This window comes from Lates calcarifer, linkage group LG11 (assembly GCF_001640805.2).
Source record: "Lates calcarifer isolate ASB-BC8 linkage group LG11, TLL_Latcal_v3, whole genome shotgun sequence".
Classification (NCBI taxonomy): Eukaryota; Metazoa; Chordata; class Actinopteri; family Centropomidae; genus Lates; species Lates calcarifer.
Window position 1 is genome coordinate 8,114,784 of NC_066843.1, and position 18,709 is coordinate 8,133,492.

The window sequence follows — 18,709 nt, forward strand, 5'->3', positions numbered from 1 at the left end:
AACTATTTCACAATTTTGTATTTATATCCAATCAGATAGTAACGGGTGTGTACGATGTAGTCGCCGTAAAGACATGGCTCCACATGCCGAAATATTGCTGCTGTAACCTTGATTGATCAGCCTCTTCGTTTGAGACAAGCAAGAGCAACATGTAAGGATCTTAAATATGGCATATATCATCAATGTATTCACTATCTCCCACAGTCTAGACAGAGAAGTAGATACGGACTGTAAAGACGTATGCGACTTGGGAAATAAAGCTGCATCCTCCTCATAACTACTTTACTGTTTGTTCTTGCTATTGAAAGTTCAGGTTAATGATCGATGGCGCTAAAACCCCCCTAATGAAATACATTCATTTGTCACCTTTCAGGCAGGCTGCTATGGATATCACGGCAAAGTATTGCCGTAAAGAAATTGAGGCATATGGGTCATGTGTGGCCTCCAACCCATCAACATGGCAACAAAAGTGCCATGAACTTAAAATGAAGGTTGCACAGTGCACATCATCACAGTAAGGCAAACAGATTCATACCCACCATGTCACACCTCCACTATACCAGAGCAAATTTGCATAATTCCTACATATGTTTTGATAGCCCAGTGATCCAGAAGATAAGACAAGACTGTTCCAAGGAGTTTGTGGAGTTTGAGCGCTGCCTGAGAGAAAAGCAGGACCAACCTACCTCCTGCTCACCACATGTGGCTCGCTTTCTGGGCTGTGCAGAGACAGTGGACCTCAGTGGAGTGGGTAAGTCTTTGATGGAAACAGCTCAAGGTCACATATGAACAATTGTCAGTGCAAGTGATCAATACATAAGAAATGGATGGTCTGCAGATTAATTTTTCCTTCTCACTTGTCACTTCAAGAGGCAGGGGTGTATTTTAATTACACTGCATGGGTTGTGCATGCTGGAATATTTCACATGTGAAATGTTGTCTTGCACTTCTTGAGAATTTGGACATAAAAACAACATGCTTTTGGTTATTACATCATCAAAATTGGGACTAACACTGTACCATGTTTAGGTGTTATTACTTGAATTGTTAAATACCAATAAATTCATTTTCTTTTCCCAGCTACAAATCCAGTACCTCAACCATCGTAGTATTCCAACATCATCGATCACCTCCAGATTACAGTTGGTCCCACAGAAACACAGATGAGCTGGTTTCATGTGGCCCAGCCATGTTAATGTATGTACAGTGTCTATTAGGACATCTGTTTTCCTTTGTGTAACTTAATGTATGCATTCACAACAATAAAATTTGGGGGATTGTTATAGCACTGTGAGGTAGATGGGTGGTGGAGAATACGTGATTTCTGTTTGCTTTTCCTTCCCTTGTTAACGTTGTGTTCATGTGAAAATAACATTTATACTTGCCTGTAAGTGAGGATGTCTGGTTTGTACTGTTTTTATCAAACCATTTCATTAAAAATGACATCAGACTTGTATTACTCATCCAGTGTGGTCATCCTCTGTTGTTTTCTGTTGCTTATGACTGTCTTTCCCACCCTCGCTCTTTCCAAGTCTGAGTCAGAGTCAAATATTAAACTGGAATGTATCGCTCCCACACAGACTCTCCTGACTACTCAATGACTGAGAAATAGGGAGTTTTGGAAGAAAGGAGAAGGAGGAGGCCATCCACCTCTAATCAGCAGGACTACTGAGAGACATAGGGAGGATGTTGAGTTAAGAGCCCTGTGACCACTAAGCAGAACAGACCTTTTCTGGTTCAATTATTAAAGCGCTGAAGGGGGTCACGGAGTGTCTCAAGTGTAATATCTTTGGTTCATACCAGATGAGCAAGTGATCATTGTATCTTCATTTGTCTTATTTAGGACAAATAAGGCAAGAGCCCTTCAAAGATGAAACCGCAGTTTGTATTGAAGATACGGCAACATTACATTCAAAGCACATCACCTGGCAGTCACTGAACGAAAAAAGTAAGATAGGATCTCGCCTAATACCACACAAATAAGTTACATTCACAAAAATATCACTGTAGAAATACCATGAGTCAGTGATCAGAGTCAAACATAATGTCATAAAAGAATGTCACAAGCTGTAGCCGATCACAGGCACCTAAATGAAACGGGTATCACCCTAATCCTATTTTATTCTGCGCCACATTGTGAGCCGGATCCTGATGCTTTCAGAAAACACTTGCTATCCAACATCAGTTTGGAGGCTATTTCTTAAGACCTACTTTGTGACACATAGATATCATGCTACAGTTTAAATATTTGCTGATTATCACAGAAGAAGGTACAAAATATCTACCTAACAACATCTAATTTGAGATGTTTGAGAAAGAAATAATTACAGAAAGTGACTACAACAATTAACTGTAACACAGTCATACTCACATTTACATTTGGAGTACATCTTCATGTACCTAGTGTCCTAAGTTTTGGGCATTATAGTTCTATTGGTTGTCATTTACTGTGCTGTGTAGTGATTATGTGATAAAAGAAAAGGGAAAGCTAAAGCAATAATAACTTATACAACCCTGTTTCCGCATAAGGCTCTTCAAATTACCCTGTAGTGTTGTCTAAATGCTAAAAAATGTGATTTTTTTTTTGGTCCATATTATATCTGTCATTTGTCATGCATTATCAAAAACTAAATGTAGTTTGAAATGATAATTTTATATCGAGAGTTTCTTCCTCCTCTTTCTTCCTTTACGCTCTATGTTCTTGAAATCATTGGGCAACTTAGATCGTAAGCCTATCCAGCACAATATCCTGAGTTATGGCTCAGGTTACATAAACATACACACTAACCTGAGAGCAAAATTGTACTCCAATCCATATACAGTATTGTATACGCTGCAGTCTTACACGCACAATAATTAATCACTAGTCCTGTCAACAAAAAGAAGTTATGCAATATACTAATTTAACTTAGACCCTCAGCTGCTCATAAGACCTGCAAAGACTCCTAAATACACATAACTTGATTGATGAATTCACGTTCAACAACCAATTTTAGTCTGTAATTCATGATATACATATTAATATGTTTGATAAGTGTCTTTTGTTTGTCAGTTTTTTTGTTGGAAAGTGCCATGAAATGTGTTTCATTGAACATCACATAAATACAACAAGAGAAATTGAGGTCCTTTAACATATCTTGGACATTACAGTGTCTGTATTTCCAGCATGTGATTCTTATCTAGGAAAGATGGTGGGAACATTATGCAATCTGCTGCAAAGTGATATTTTGACTATGCCTGATTTGTGATGATCTTAGCCTGTGATAAAAGCTCAGAAGTGTGTTTGGGTGTAGGCTGTTTCATGGAGAGTGGTCCCACAGGCATGTTGATAGACAGACTCCATTAGCTGCATCTCTGAGGTGAAAGGTGGATCAGGAGGGGAAAGGGTGAGAGTTTATAAGGGTCAGGAGGTGAAGTAGGAGTTCTGCATGGAGTAGAGACGATCAATGGGGTTTCCCACTCGCCCTGGCAGGAGACCGCCGTCCCCTGTTGCTAAGAGGCAGTCACCAAGGTGACCGAGGCTTCCATCGCTGTCCAGGTCGTGGAACACTGTCTCTGAGTCTGCAGTGAAAAAGTGTGAGAGTGTGCACAGCTGTAGTGGAACTGTCTTTAACTAGCGATAGACAGCACAGAAAAATATGAAAAGAATATGGAAACAAGCACTAATCTTTACTCAAAGCTAAATTTACCTTTTCCTAACATCTGTTTTTCTTTTTACAATTAGAAACCAGCAGAAAATGTCTTTCAAGCATCCTCCTATTATCTAATGCAACACCTCCTGTCTTACCATAGGTGTGGAGCTGCTCACTGCCCAGCTGAGGTGGTGTAAGCCCGTGTCGAAACGGTTCTCCACCGTAGATGTTAGGGTCCAGAGCAAGTAGCTGCTGACGTGGCAGAGAGGGATATGCCCAGCATCCCATCCATGCCATGAGTACTGGATCCATCTGTGAAAAGACAAAAATCCCTTTAGTGATACAATTTTATAGTCTATACTTAAAAAAAAAGAATCATTTAATCTTCTAATCTTTGCTGTTCTTCCTGATGCTGCATTGATGCTTTAAGTTCCTACCCTCACTGTCATCATTGCTCTGGCGGCCCCCTCTACTTTGTCCTCTCCTGGTTCCTCCCAGCTGCTCTTGTTCCTGCTGCTGTTGCTGCTGTTGCTGCTGTCGACGAGCTATCTTTTTCATCTGGGGCAAAAAATTACACACTGTTATTATGTATCTTTTGTGCGTGTTGATGTGTGGCCTAGGAGAACATGTCTTCATGAAATAAAGTCTAACCTTGGCCCTCTGGTTTTGAAACCACACCTGCACAACTCGCACTGTCAGTCCAGTCTCAGCAGCCAGTGTCTCTCTCACCTGCAGGGGAGATTTTCCATTGTTGTTAAAATACAAACTTAACAGAGAGACAAGACAGTGTTTTCATAAATTTACACTGATAACACAAGCTGGTCCACCCACCTTGCGGCAAGGCTTAGCGGATACTTCAAAGGAGGCCTTGAAAGCGCGGCGCTGCTGTGTGGTCAAGATGGTGCGTGGTCGTTTTGACCGCTTGTGCTCTTTGCCTTCGTCACCACCTTTCCCCCCACCGGAGCCCCCTCCGCCGTCCTCATCCTCACTTTTCACTGAGCAAGGTAAGCAGACAACAAAACAGTCAGACCAGAAGGTACATTTTCGTTCTTTCATAAGTAAAAAACAGGGGAATATGGGAAACAGATAAGATAATATTCAACACTGATGTGACTGTGAGCTGTGGTCCCCTGGTTCAGTAGGAAGTGAACTGCTAAAGTAAAACAACTACTTTGTTGGATTAGTTCCAGTGCACTGCAGGTTCAGCTCTATACTGTAGCCTTGTAAAAACCAGAGACCACCTTTTCAGACTGTCTTCAGAACAGATGAAAACACATCATTCATTACAACAAGTAGCCTATGACATACTAAACCTCATTAAAAAAAACTAAAACTTCTACGTATTTTACAGAGTTTGTAAAATGTACTTTTTGTAATTAGTGCTGTTGTGTCAAGCAGTTGTATCACTTAGAGCCAGTAACCAAGTGAAGCCTGAGAGCTGCTTCACTGTGTATGTACACTATTTTCTACTTACTGAACAAGGGAGCAGCTTGAGACTTAACCCTTGTAAACCCTTTATTGCTCTTCAGGGGCTGCTTACTGGTTCGCTATGGAGGACTATGTTTGAGATCGGCTGAAAAACATGACTGTATGCATGAATGTAAAAGGAAGAGATTTTCCCTAAGATGTATGTGTAAAAAGCAGTATGCCTTTGAAGTGAATTTTATGTGGTTCAGACAAAGTAGCATTGTAACAAACCCTCTTCACCTGATTCTGTTGGCGTTGGACTGATAGCAGCCAACATTTCCCTCTCCTTCTCATAGTCCATGCGGCAGAGCAGCTGGCCTTCTTTCAGCACAAACTCATCACCTCTCTGCAGCCGGCGTTCACACTCACAACAGCTGAAGCAGCCCAGGTGGTACACCTGGCCTAGCACGCGCATTATCAGCTCTGAACGTCCAATCACCTGCAGGCAGGCGCTGCACTTCCTTACAAACAGCCTGGAGGCACAAAGAGCAATGTTACGTGTCAAGGATATCTGCATTAAATGTGTAATGTGGCATTATGGGGGTGATAGAGTGCAGAAATAGAAAGGTAATTAAAGATGGAGGCACAGACAAGGAGCTCTGACACATTTGTCCTCAGCTCCAATGATTCTGGAGATTAACATAGTCTCTTAATTAAAGGTCCTATAAACATTACCCAATTCACAGAGCAACAAGGTGAACATCTGCTGAGAGGAATTACAGTAGTGTAGTCTGCATTTTTATATTGTATTTTCTTTTCTCCCTCATGACAGTAGGTGGCAGTAGTTAGCTTATGATAAGAGAGTTGCCTGTTCTGAGCTTTTCTCCTTAAATTCCCTAAATGTTGAGATCTGTTTGATGGGGTAAACTTCAGTCTATCCATATCCCACCCACAATCTTAAAGCACTGATTTAACATTATGAATAAAGCTTAAGAGTGAGTCTTTCTGAGGTCCATTGCTTTCCCCCATGACCACTTTCCTTCTTTTGTCCCTCCATCTCTCCTCCTGTGAGATGTTATAACTCCTCAGTTCTTCCTCTGCCTCACCATCTCTTCACATCCTTATTTCCATTCACAGGGCCTTAGTCTCTGCCATTAAATTCCTCTCAAATCCCTGCTCTCGCACTTGGTTTCCTCCCCCTCCCTCCTTAGTATTTTCTGCCAGCATTCCCAGTTCTCCCTCATGCCCTCCCAGCCTGCCTCCCCAGTTCACTGAAACTAATAAAGACAGGATTAATTAGATTGTTGTTTAAACAGTGCGATGGCCAGACAGACGCTGTAAACTCATAACCAGGGATTGGGGATAGCATGGGGTTAATCTCTCTCCTCTCACTTATGCACACCAAAACGCATATACACACAAACATAGACACTCACACACACATACATGCACACGCGGAGGCATGCACACAGACATTTGCACACACCCACTCACAGTTTCAGTATACCTCATCTGATATTGGCTGGTTACCCACATTCGCCGTACCACCACTCATCATCATACTGGTGGTGCAACACAAGTGCAATCAGTATAAAAGTATACATATGCTGGATCACAAGAATATCAGAGTTACCAGGTAGAGAGAGTATAGGATAGATCAGTAAAAGCAGAAACAGCAGCAGAGCAAAACACAAACCTGAATAGGAAGGAAGGGGGGATGAGAGGGGAGGGAACAGGGGGAGGAAGGGACGAGGGCAGAAGTGTTGAAGCTCCCTGACTGAGTGATAGGAAGGTGTTGCTGCCCAAATCTGGAGTGTAAAGAAGGAGCCAGGTCTGCACATTAGTGCTCCTAATCTGTGATTCTGTCCCAAACGCAGCTGCTACGGCTAATCTTTCTCAATCCATCTGCCAAACGCTCCCCAAATTCCCCAAATGACAGTGTCGCTAACTTAACATCATAATGCAAACACAAATGTCCCTATTAAGCAGCCCTACACAGATCTATTGTTACAGGATCTTGTGTTTGACTAAATGTTACTTAACCAATTTTCTTATAGAAACATTACATTCAATCTTTGAGAGATGCTTCTCCTGTAAAATATCTGCAAGAAGCTACAATGTTAATCATAATATCTGGCACTTAACACATATTCCACAAAGAAGAATGATCACCACCACCCTGCTACGTGCAGCCCTACTCTCCATCCAAACACAGACTTCAACTACTTAAATACCTTAAACACGTCCTTTCATTGTGAACAAAATACAACAGAATTATCACAGGATTGCTTGACATAAGACTGATGATATTGCTGGTTAAGTCCCACACTCCCTAATCGGGGTGTACACAGCACGGTAGGAATTTATTCAACATGGCAAATGAAGGCAACTTGGGGCAACTGCCACAGAGGGGGGTCTGTAAGTAGATCAGTCTAATCCCTCTAATAGAAGTATCATTCACACCAGCCCTGACCAGGGTGTAGCTTCCAATGAAACACTATGGACATGATGGTTAAAGAGCAGCCACACGAATTAAGTAAATTTAGCTTCCACACCAAATTTATACAATCTTGTCAAACATGGCCACAACCTCAATTTTCCATCCTTGGGTATGTCATATTTAACTTTCCCAGTGTATCTGAATATATGAATATTTCTTTATTTCGCAACATTTTTGCACAATTTTCTATGGAAATGTTCTTTTTAAACAGAAAAATAGAAAAAGAACACTATTTTGAGTATCCCTAATGTAGCAGACACATCCAAAATCAGTAGGAAAAAGAATGTTTGCATGGCATACAGAGAAAGTACTAAACAACTGAGGGATGGTAAAGACCAGCTGTGAGCAAGTCTATCTGAAAAGATATCTTGAATAAGACCTTGCTTTGGATTTAGAGGGCTTTCCTTTAATGAAATGATATAATATTCATGATATGTAAAGGATTACAAAGAATAGAGATGTAAATGCAGACAGAAGACAGAATAAAACAGTCAACTCAGAGCTTGTGATATACAGAACTTCTGGAACCTTGGCTGCAGGCGACTGCATGTTCAGTGCTGTGGATTTCAGAAGTGTTAGGGGGCACGACTAATTACAAGCGCACTGATTATGAGATCAAATGTAGAGAGGCATAAAAAGGTGATGTATTCTGAGTATTGGGTGGTTATAATCAGCTCTCTCTTGCTTGCTTTATTGTAGATCCTAGGCATACAAACAGAATAACAGAATCTTCCTCATCTCCCTAAGCTGTGTCATGTGGCATTGTTTTGCCTGTGAGCTCTGACAAGCACGACATTGTCTGGACCGCAACACAATCATTCCATAAATATGTATGTGTCTCAGAGCGATTACAGTTGTTGTGCTTGCTTTCATAATTGATGAATATTTATACAGGTACGGGTTTGCTTATACTAACACCAGGTTTGGATCACCTGTATGTAATAAAACCCAGAAGAACCCAACTTGGATAGATTTTGGCTTCACCCTGGAACTGTGGCTCACCAAAGACCATTTTGATCCTTAACCTATAGGTTAAGATGCATTTCTGCCTCTTAAAATGTAATATGCTGAGGTATTCATGTACTAGCTTGTTATTCCAATATACATTGTGGGTGTAGAATGACCATAGTGCACGTCATATAAATGGGTGTTTGCACATTCCCTGAAAATGGAGGTACATCCAAGAATTCATGTGAGAGATGCAAAAAGAACAAATGATATGCAACAATCTTACTTTTAAGTTGTATTGTGTTTAGTATCCATTTCTTAGATATGTGTGTGTAAGGGTGTGTGTGTGCGCACATTCAGCGGATATTGCTCTGTGAAGCAAAATGGCTCAGAGCCAGGGTTCAGTAATCACATCATCTCCTTTTATTAAATCTCCCTGCACTGCTTCTGTGTTATTAAAATCTCCCAGCATTCCCCACGATACTCGCTACCCCTGCCACCACTCACTCTCACATACACACACAGCAACACACATGTATATATATATATATATAATAAATATATATAGTTGCATGCACACACACGTAAGTATATATAGAGTCACATGCCCACATAAACACAAATATGCACAGTTTGTGTAAACACAGATAAGGTGCCCGGGTACAAACATCAATAAAACACTGACAGATGCTGTCATTTGTGCACCGTATCCACTCACGCATCAATAGAGTAACATCATAAACAGTCCTCTTGGTCAACGAATGCCCTCTAAAATTTGTAAAAACTATGTAATAGTTGTTATCTAATGACCACAAGGGCCTTCAGTGTATGGAATACATCTTTAGAGCTATTTCTGCACAAACGCTCAGCCAGTCTCACAGTTATACAGTTACATGTCATGACTCTCACTGTAAATCGTTCACACTAGTAATAAGACCAGCTCTACATGAGAGCACCACCAAAACCTATAATATTCATGTCCTAATGTAATGTACCTGTGTAAAGTAACAACTGAAAACCTGCATGACGTGCATGGTCTGCATGATATGTGTCTCTGGGTGTGTGCGATCTACACCTGATGCTACCAAGAATGAATGCTATGTGTGAGGCTATGGGTGTGTGTTTGTGTGCGTGAGCGAGTGGGCGTGTGTGTGTGTGTGTGTTAGTTTAGATAAAACAGTTAATCCCCAGGCCACCAGAACGCAATATCCTGTCTGCCCGTTTCTCATTTCCTGTCTGTCTCTGGCGGAGCGGGAAGCAGTGGGGAGGGGGTGGCGGGGGACAGCGGGACCCGTTGCCCCAGAAACAGGAGATACAGCCGGTCGATTTGAGAAAAGTCTACGCCGATCTCCCTATCTCTCCCTCTCTCTGGTGCGACCCCCTATTCTCTCTCTCTTTTTTCCTCTCCCTCTCTGCTTTTATTATCTCAGATTTAATAAAGCCGAGGCGAGCAGCTTGTTCTGCCATGAAACATTTATTAGCTGTCTGTTATAAAATTGTTGTGGGGGAGGAAAGATGATGGGGTCTCATCTCACATTATGCAAAAACTGTGGCAACATCACGCCTCCCTCACAGACATACACATGCACCCAGACAAAAATCTGCCCATCCCTGCTGCTGCTCCCTTTCTAAAACTCTCAGGCACTGTGATCCTGTTTCGAACCCTTTCTCCATTGCTGAGATTTCACCCTGATGTTCTTTCATTTATACGATAAAACCTGACTGTTCATCAGCCTCTCACCTTCAGACCACAAAAACTCCTACATCCCCACTTTCCTTTCCTCTGGCACACCTCCAACCATCATCTGTTGAGCTGCAGGTTTAGCAAATGTAAGACTCCTGGGCAAGGGAAGTGTTTGAATGTTTCAGAACCACATGTATGTATTATGTGTAGCCTCTCACTGGGATTTAGATATAGTGTAAAGTTCTGAGCTGTCAGTGCAGCCATGAGTTATGAAAAACCACAAACTTTCCTTTCACTTACATACCCATTATATAGACAGAGATGCTCAATTATTTCAGGACAAAGAACCCCAACAACAATTTCTCACTCTCTAGTTGTTCAATTTTTATCTGAAAAAATGTAAGAAAAAAGTGATGTCATTTTCAGATGGAAATTTTCATTCCTGTGAGCACCACAAACTAAAATCTGCATAGTTACAGACAACTAGAAGTGCAATATTTGATTTTGTTGAACATATCTTTTACAATTGTAATAGTTTTAGTATTCAGATGTCTTTTATTAGAGGTAATTCATTAATAAGCAAGGGATTTATGAATATGAGTTAAGGTGCTAGCTGATAGGAGTAGGGGTTTATCCTCTCTCTGACATGTCATTGCATAATTCTGTCTAATAGTATTTCCCTGCAGCCCAGTGTCAGACCTGTCATCACAGGACAGCCCCAGAATGCCGGGTAATTAGCACTGTACCCAATCAGCATCCCCACCACCTCCTCCCATTCCCATCCCGAGACACAAAGAGGCGCTGAGGGGGGGACGATTAAGAGAAAACAAGGGATAAACGGGGAGATAAACTGTTTGGTGTCATCACTGCTATCAATCTCAACGAGAAGGAAATGAGGTTTGGAATAGAGAAATATTATTACAAAGCAGACAGTGATGAACGAGCTAACGGATAGAGAGACAGAGAGAGATGGTGGTGGTGGTGATGGGGGGGGGGTTATAGAAGGGAGAGGAGGGGTGGAAGATGGAGTTTCTATCCTTAGTCTCAGTATTTTACAGCAAAAAGACTCAGAAGTTCACCTGCATAAATGTACTGTAACCTGAGAGGAAACTCTGTCACGCTGTTAGTGCTGGACTCACACACAGCTACCTGGTCAGGAGAGGGGGACTCTATAACTGTGGCGGCGGGGTCTCTCTCTCTCTGTCTGCAGCAAGAGGGTTTGTAAACCTAGATGTCGTCTCAGTGCCCTCCACCCCACAGAGTGAGGTATTAAACCCGAGGTTTAGTGAATATCCACCCTGGTGACCTGTTTTTCACAGGGCTGAAACTGCCTTTATGGGGCTTACAAGGAAGCTCACAGGCTCTGCACAGCCAGACTACCCTCCATTCTGTCTGGGCTCAGCACTGTTGACCGGGGAACACTGGCCTATACTTTTCAGTTTGGCAAGGAACCATAATACTAAGCCAATGTGTTCAAGACAATGACTGTGTAAAAAGTGTAGCTCACTAAGGGTGCACGTTACTTGTGCAAATCCATCTGCTAATCAGTCTTACTTTCAATAAGAATGATATGTCATCTTCCTGTAAATTGTATTCAAAATAAATCTGTTTTTAATTTAGAGAAAACTGCATTTACATATAGTTTGAGACGTGTGCTGAGTGCTTTGCTTTTGACTGTTTGGAAAAAAAACAAAAAAACAAATTCTTACCATATCTCATTTAGACCATAAGAAAAATTTTGTTCTGGTGTAGTAAATATTTTTCATCCTGATTTTTATTATTCTACCCATCTTGCCGGTAAAAGTGATGCATAAAAACATCCTGATGGGAATTAAGGGTGTGGAGGGAAGTCTTGCCTCAAAATTATTCTAAAACCTTATTCTGAACATCTGGTCCATAACAGGATGGAGTTCCAGAGAATTTCTTGAGGTTTCAAAACAAAAATAAATCCACAAGTAAAATCCACAAGATGCACTTGAGTTTATTGTGTCTAAATCCCCTCATTTCCATAACAGATTGAGGCCAGGCAAACTCAAAACTGAAGGCACACCTCCTGTTTTTCTACATAGACAATGAATGGCAGTAGGGTGAACACTTATTTATTAACCTAAGATTCAGGGACTAAACTTGTATTATGCATGGTCCAACATAGCGGTTAAATATTTGGATTAGGATTATGTGCTTCACCTTAAAATTTATTAATATGTTGACACCTTACATTGGCTTTTTGAGCATCAGTGTGATCAGTTTAGAATCATTTTGAAGCAAAGCGTCTTTGAAAACATTAAACATGCAAATGTTGAATAAACCTTTGCCTTGAAGGCAGTTTAGCCCAGATGAATCAAGGTGGGGGATGGGTCACATATCAAAATTTGATTTGTTTTCTCATTTAAATTTAGAGACATCTACATGCATTTATTTTTTTTCCCTTCATCAAAATAGATTTGTTATAGAAATTTCTCCCCCATAACTCAAATTGCATTTCGTATATTCACCATTTTCAATCAATACTAACTACAAAAACAAGCAATATCAGAACAAATGAGCATGGTAGCAGCACTGTTTAGTGTGCTTATGCTGAGAGAGATTCAGGGAGGAGAAGTCTGTGTGTGCTGGGTGATGTAATTCAAAGCAAAGGCTGGCTTGTCCAAAAATATTTGGTCAAGTCAGAGATACTGAAGGAGACATGGAAAATGCCCCAGTATGAGCTGAATAGCCTGCGAGATGCTGTCTTACCATGTATCTATTTTGTCTGCACGATCTTCATCAGTAATTCAGTTACTTTAATGTCTGACATGCAAAGAATGCTCATATTAACGTGTACAGACATCAGGCAAACTGATCTGCCTCTGCCTCTTTGAACCAGCAGGAACAAAAATGGAACCAAGTTTCAAGGAAAGGAAAAATGGGCATCCCCTAATAACGGCACAAATTCCCCTAAAATTCTTATGCACGTTCCAAATTCTTGAACATGATTGTCTGTCACAATGCACACACCTGCTCTAGATGGGAGGGAGGAGTGTGTAGTCTAAGGCGCTGATGGACAGACTGCAGGGAAAACAAGGAGACATTGTTGCTGATCCGCTGAAGGTCACAGGCAATACTGTGTGCCAAGTCTGGCACCGACTCACACAACAAGGCAACTATCCATATGCAATGTATAGGGGACTAAATCAACACCACAGTGAATGAGGCGCTGACTATTAATTTGGATCTGCAATTACAGTCATTACACGAGGAGAGCAAATACTCTTTTTCATTCCATCGCTGAAAATGAACCCATCGCTTCATTTATGATAAGCTATTGCCTCCACATTTCCCACTCATTTTTCCAGATAAACGTCACACAATGGGACTTTCATCAGCCAGTTTCTCTCTCTCTCTCTCTCTCTCTCTCTCTCTCTCTCCCCCTCTCTCCTCCAGATGTCAGGTACAGTGGGAGAGTCTGTGCTGCTGGATGCCGTCTGACACTTCTCAAAACAACGATAACAAGCTGCAGGCTCGTCCTTCAGCCGTCTACCCCTGGAGCTCCCACCACAGGCGCACCCTCTGACCACGGCACACACCAAACAACCGAAACAAAAAGCACACACACACAGACACACACACACACACACACACACACACACACTACAACCTCAATAATTACCATGTGGATCATCAAACAAAAAACAGGACATTTTACATTGACAAAGCAAGTGTTAACTATATGTTATTGTTTTACACTACAGTATAAGTATTTTCAGATGCTGTACATTGCATGACTGTAACTAAATTAAATGCCATTAATATAGATGAGACTGGGAGCATACACACTGACTAGAAATGGTCTGATAAATTGAAATTTGAGTTTTGAACAGACACTTATTTTCCCACAGTCAATTACAAATTCTTGTCATAAAAAAAATATTCCAATTCTAAACAAGGGGAAAAGGAGGCCCTATTTTTCTCTACTTTAACTGTCAAAGTAGACTGCATTACATGCAAGAACATCATATTATTAATTAGCTCCTTAAATCCCCTTAAGTAGCTTCTCAGATGTATGAGACACTTACACACACTGTCTGTCAACATCAGTGTTATAGAACCTAATTTTAGCTGCATCTATATCACTTACATTTAGTCAAATGTTGACAATTCATTTGCCTGTTTTGTGTTGGTACAATTGAAATTAAATAATCACTGTCACTAAAACTTGCAGCTGTCCAAACACAGAGAAGGCAAGAATACTGTATAATGTATCATGCCTTGGAAACTACATTTTGTCATGTGAATTTAGTTTCCTCTTGGCTTGCAAACATGGGTATGAAGAAGCTGCGTGGCATCACTTCAACTTGTTTCTGATTGGACAAAACTGGCTTTGCAACAGAAACCACTCTCTCGTGTAAACACTTGTCAGATTTTGGCAGTAAATACGTGCTGAGTTTTTGAGATACTGCTCTTTTACCGTCTTTTACTTTTTATTTTGTCTTTTATGTCAAGTGAGAACATTCTGCTTTTATTGTATTATTGCTTTAAGTGAGGGGCTTGAGAACTTCTTCCACTGCTGTACCATACTCCCAACTTCAAAAGTGAACTCTCTCTCTCTCTCTCTCTCTCTCTCTCTCTCTCTCTCTCTCTCTCTCTCTCTCTCTCTCTGTGTGTGTACTTACTTTTCATAGTCATGCTTGCAATACAGCAGGCGGTCCCTGCAGTAACAGGTCCCAGTGAGCGCGCTTAAACACACTGCGCACTTGACGCAGGTCTCGTGCCAGGAGCGCTCGTTCACGCGCAGCAGGAAGCGGTCGGCGATGGGAGACTCGCAGCCTGCACACACCTCTCCCCCTCCCCTGTACTCCGGACCTGAAACGGGGGTAGGGAGACAGAAGCAGAACCGAAGCCATGATTTTTAAAATACTGGGGTCATACTGGATACAGGAGTCCAAGTCTCTCAAATAGAACACCACCAGGTACCAAGATCATGACTCCCTTTCAAATTTCCCTCTGCCATGACCACCTGTAAAACATTTGAGAAACATATACTGACGTGTTTTAATAATGTTGCAAAAAATTGTGCACATTGTACATTATCTGGTACAGAAGAGCTGTCGCTTCCAAACTGGAGGAGACGTGAAGGCATCTTTGATAATGTTATTGAGAAGTCCACCATGTGTCGGGTGTACTTAAGTAAAAGTTTATGGCGACCCCACTATTTGATACATTCTTGTAAAATACAGATTTTAAAGGGCCCCAGCATTATAAAATATTTTTAATATTTAATTATTATCATTTATAATTTGTACTAGTGGTATCCTACTAGACTAATATATAATATTGTACACACACACACACACCACACACACACATTCAGTCAAATGTTAGTACAGCTCTCTCTCTCTCTCTCTCTCTCTCTCTATCTATCTATCTATCTATCTCTCTCTTTCTCTCTCTCTCTCTCTCTCTCTATATATATATATATATATATATATATATATATATACCCTTACAAAATATACAAAATACCCTAAAATAACACACACACACACACACACACACACACACACACACACACACATATATATATATATATGGTATTTAAGGGTATTTTGGAATTAATGGAAAAACCAACATTAAGTGTCTTAGTAAGGTGTTGTTAGTTAACGTAGCTAACAGAATCTTTATTTTCCCCAGTGTTTTTTTCTGATTATGTTACTGTGTAATTGTTTTGCGCAGATAGTGAATTCATATGGGCGATCAGGAGTGTTTTTATTATGAAATCTTTTCACCTATGAACATAATATTTCTACTGGTATTTATATTCCGTCATGGTAATAATGTTTCGTGTGAATTCATTTTGCCTGGGCTAACACTCACCAAAAGGCGTTGAGGATGGAGGCTGCTGCAGACAGGACTGCTGGGTCTCCTCTGTTTTCATCCCTTCTCTCCTTCCCTCAGTAAGATCGCTACAAAAAGACAAAAATGCATAATTTTCAACTAAGATATGAGCTGAATCACAGCGGTAAATCCACTTTTAATAAGATGATTAGCAACACAAAACGTAGACTGTGAACGCAAACGTCACTCAGAAAATATACCAGTAGTTTATTCGTAGTATAGTTTTGGGTGATATTTTTAGTCACTATAATATAGATTCATAATAAGATTGAATTCACACACACACACACACACACACACACACACACACACACACACACACACACACACATAAAGCTTGGATTCAATACATATTACTTAATGCAGAAATAACGATGAAAAAAAGCAAATATAATAAACGAGGCATAGCCTACATCTCTGATAATTTAATAAAAATAAAAGGAATTCTATAAGAGCATCAAAGATGTGTGAGCTTAATTTTGCTCAATATCACTTCAGGGCCCTAAATTTAAATGATATTTAAAAAGCACATGTCAGCCCTTTAAATATCACTCGACATAATTAGTTATAAGATCAACTAGACAAACAGAATAAAATGGGTCCATTTTCTTACACACACAAAAAATAAAAAAAATATCTGTCTTTGCTGTTTTAAAAATAAGAGCATAGTTCTAAACATTTTTGTGTATTATGAAACTATTGGCCTACAATTTTAAACGTTCTACTAAAATGCATTCAATAACTGAATTATATTTATTCTGGTTATTCTAACCTGTAAAACTGTTTCATTAAAAATAAACTGGGTTATGGTGAAATAAGCATTTAAAGACACTGACGGCATTTCATGTCCTACAAAATTCTTTTTAAAAAATGGACAAATTCAGAGGAAAAAAAAATATTTCCTTCTCCTGCAGTCATCTTATTTATGTAGACTGTTTGTAGTAGCTTTACACTTTGTGGTGGTTTTTATGCTCGCTACATTAATATCACATTATATAGTATTTATAGTCAATATTCAAATTGAATTATACGTTTTATTTTTGTTTATTTATTTTTTGTTTTGATATTTGTAAAGAATCCTTCTGATAATCACATTCAATCTCATTTTGGAGGCCTGTAGGGTGAGCTTGTAAAATCCAGTAAATATAAAATGTGCTGTTGAATTTTGGATGATAGTTGCATTGCCACAGAAAATAAAGGAATCAAATAAAACAAATGAATTATGTAAATACAACTAATCTGATTTGGCATTTTCCCTAATTGTGGGCTGAATACATTACTGCCATATTCGTGTGATACACCGATAATTACATGTTGAGATTTACAGCCTGATACTCTGATGATGATTACCGGAATGAAAATGTAAAAAAAATAATAAAAAAAAAAAAAAATCAACCTTCCTGCAGGTCCTGGAGCTACAATTAAAGGAAGTATATTGTCATATTACACGAGGATCAATGGGATCAATAAATTCAAAGCACACTGTAAAGACTGAAAGAAGCGTGTCTCAGTTTGGAGGTAATGACCAACCTTTTTTGTTCTCAGCCACAAAATTATAACAGGCAGAGAAAATCTGCTTCTTATGATAGTTTACTTCAAAAGCTGTCAAAAAGCAGGATTACCTTCGTGCTATTAAAAAAAAGAAGAAGAAGTTAAGTTGTCATGTATCATGCCTGTTTTGGTCCAACAACTGGCTGCACTCACAAAACAACTGTAAACTAACATGATAATGAAAGTATCAGACAAAAAAAAAGCAACGTGATTCTGAACTACCGAGTGAAACAGCTTGGAATAACATTTGTTTTCTTTTACATTATTATAGAGAATTTGTTTGGATTACCAGACCAAATCAAAGATCACACAACTTATCAGATAGCAAGGTCACTGTGACTTTTTTTTTTTTTTTCCTTTTACCCGGGCATTTTTAAAAACACATTAAATAACGTTAGACCTAAGCCTGAGCGTAGCCATGACCATCTGCTGGAATAAGAAACACAATATCAAGAAGCAACACAATCATATGAACATCACAAGTCTGCCGTCACTGACAACCTGTTCTTGAGTTGCTGAGTCCTACCTTGAGGTGAAACACACTCCTCCTGAAATCTCGGTCGGCAACATTAAAAACGTGGGGAAAGTTTCGGGCCGGTGAACGAACGGACGCGTTTACACGATGTTCACCTGTCCCTCACACTCCGGGGCGCATGTTGACTACGGTAAAAATCCAAATACCATGGTGACCCAAACTATTGTCTATTGTCTCTCCTGTTTTCTCCGCCAGCCGTGTGTGTGCGCGCTCTGACTTGTTTTGTGCGTAAAAAGGCGCAGAGGGAGGAGATGGACAGACAGGGAGGGAGGGAGAAGGTGCGGAAGATGATGAGGGAAGATGAGCGGTGATGCAGCCTATTGATAACTCAGATGGGGATGATTTTTTGCATTTGTACTCAAGGTTAGAGGAAGGCTTTAAAGGGCGACTTTTTAAGGAGGGATTGTTCTACGTGGAAAACAATGTATCACGACCATAATATTTTTTTTAATCACATGCTTAAACTGCCTGATTTGTTATAACATTATCAAAAGAACAAAGGCAAATGGAGATTATAGCACTTAATGTCAATTCCATCTAGACATCAGACAATGTTCACTCACTTTACACCATCATTA

General features: G+C 40.1%; 2 protein-coding genes across 2 annotated transcripts; one reads left to right on the forward strand and one right to left on the reverse strand.

Annotated features, from left to right (window-relative positions):
• The first annotated feature begins 7 nt into the window (after window positions 1–7).
• On the forward strand, window positions 8–1,463 carry LOC108902650 (coiled-coil-helix-coiled-coil-helix domain-containing protein 5). The gene is made up of 4 exons (XM_018704590.2): window positions 8–151; window positions 374–514; window positions 600–751; window positions 1,081–1,463. Coding segments are annotated over exons 1-4 (324 nt in total). The 5' UTR covers window positions 8–149; the 3' UTR covers window positions 1,110–1,463.
• Window positions 1,464–1,863: 400 nt separating this feature from the next.
• On the reverse strand, window positions 1,864–18,659 carry lmx1al (LIM homeobox transcription factor 1, alpha-like). The gene is given in 10 exon segments (XM_018704589.2): window positions 1,864–3,561; window positions 3,788–3,905; window positions 3,907–3,944; window positions 4,070–4,190; window positions 4,284–4,361; window positions 4,464–4,627; window positions 5,340–5,572; window positions 14,824–15,013; window positions 16,025–16,113; window positions 18,123–18,659. Coding segments are annotated over 10 exon segments (1,233 nt in total). The 5' UTR covers window positions 18,167–18,659; the 3' UTR covers window positions 1,864–3,403.
• Between the last annotated feature and the right edge of the window lie 50 nt (window positions 18,660–18,709).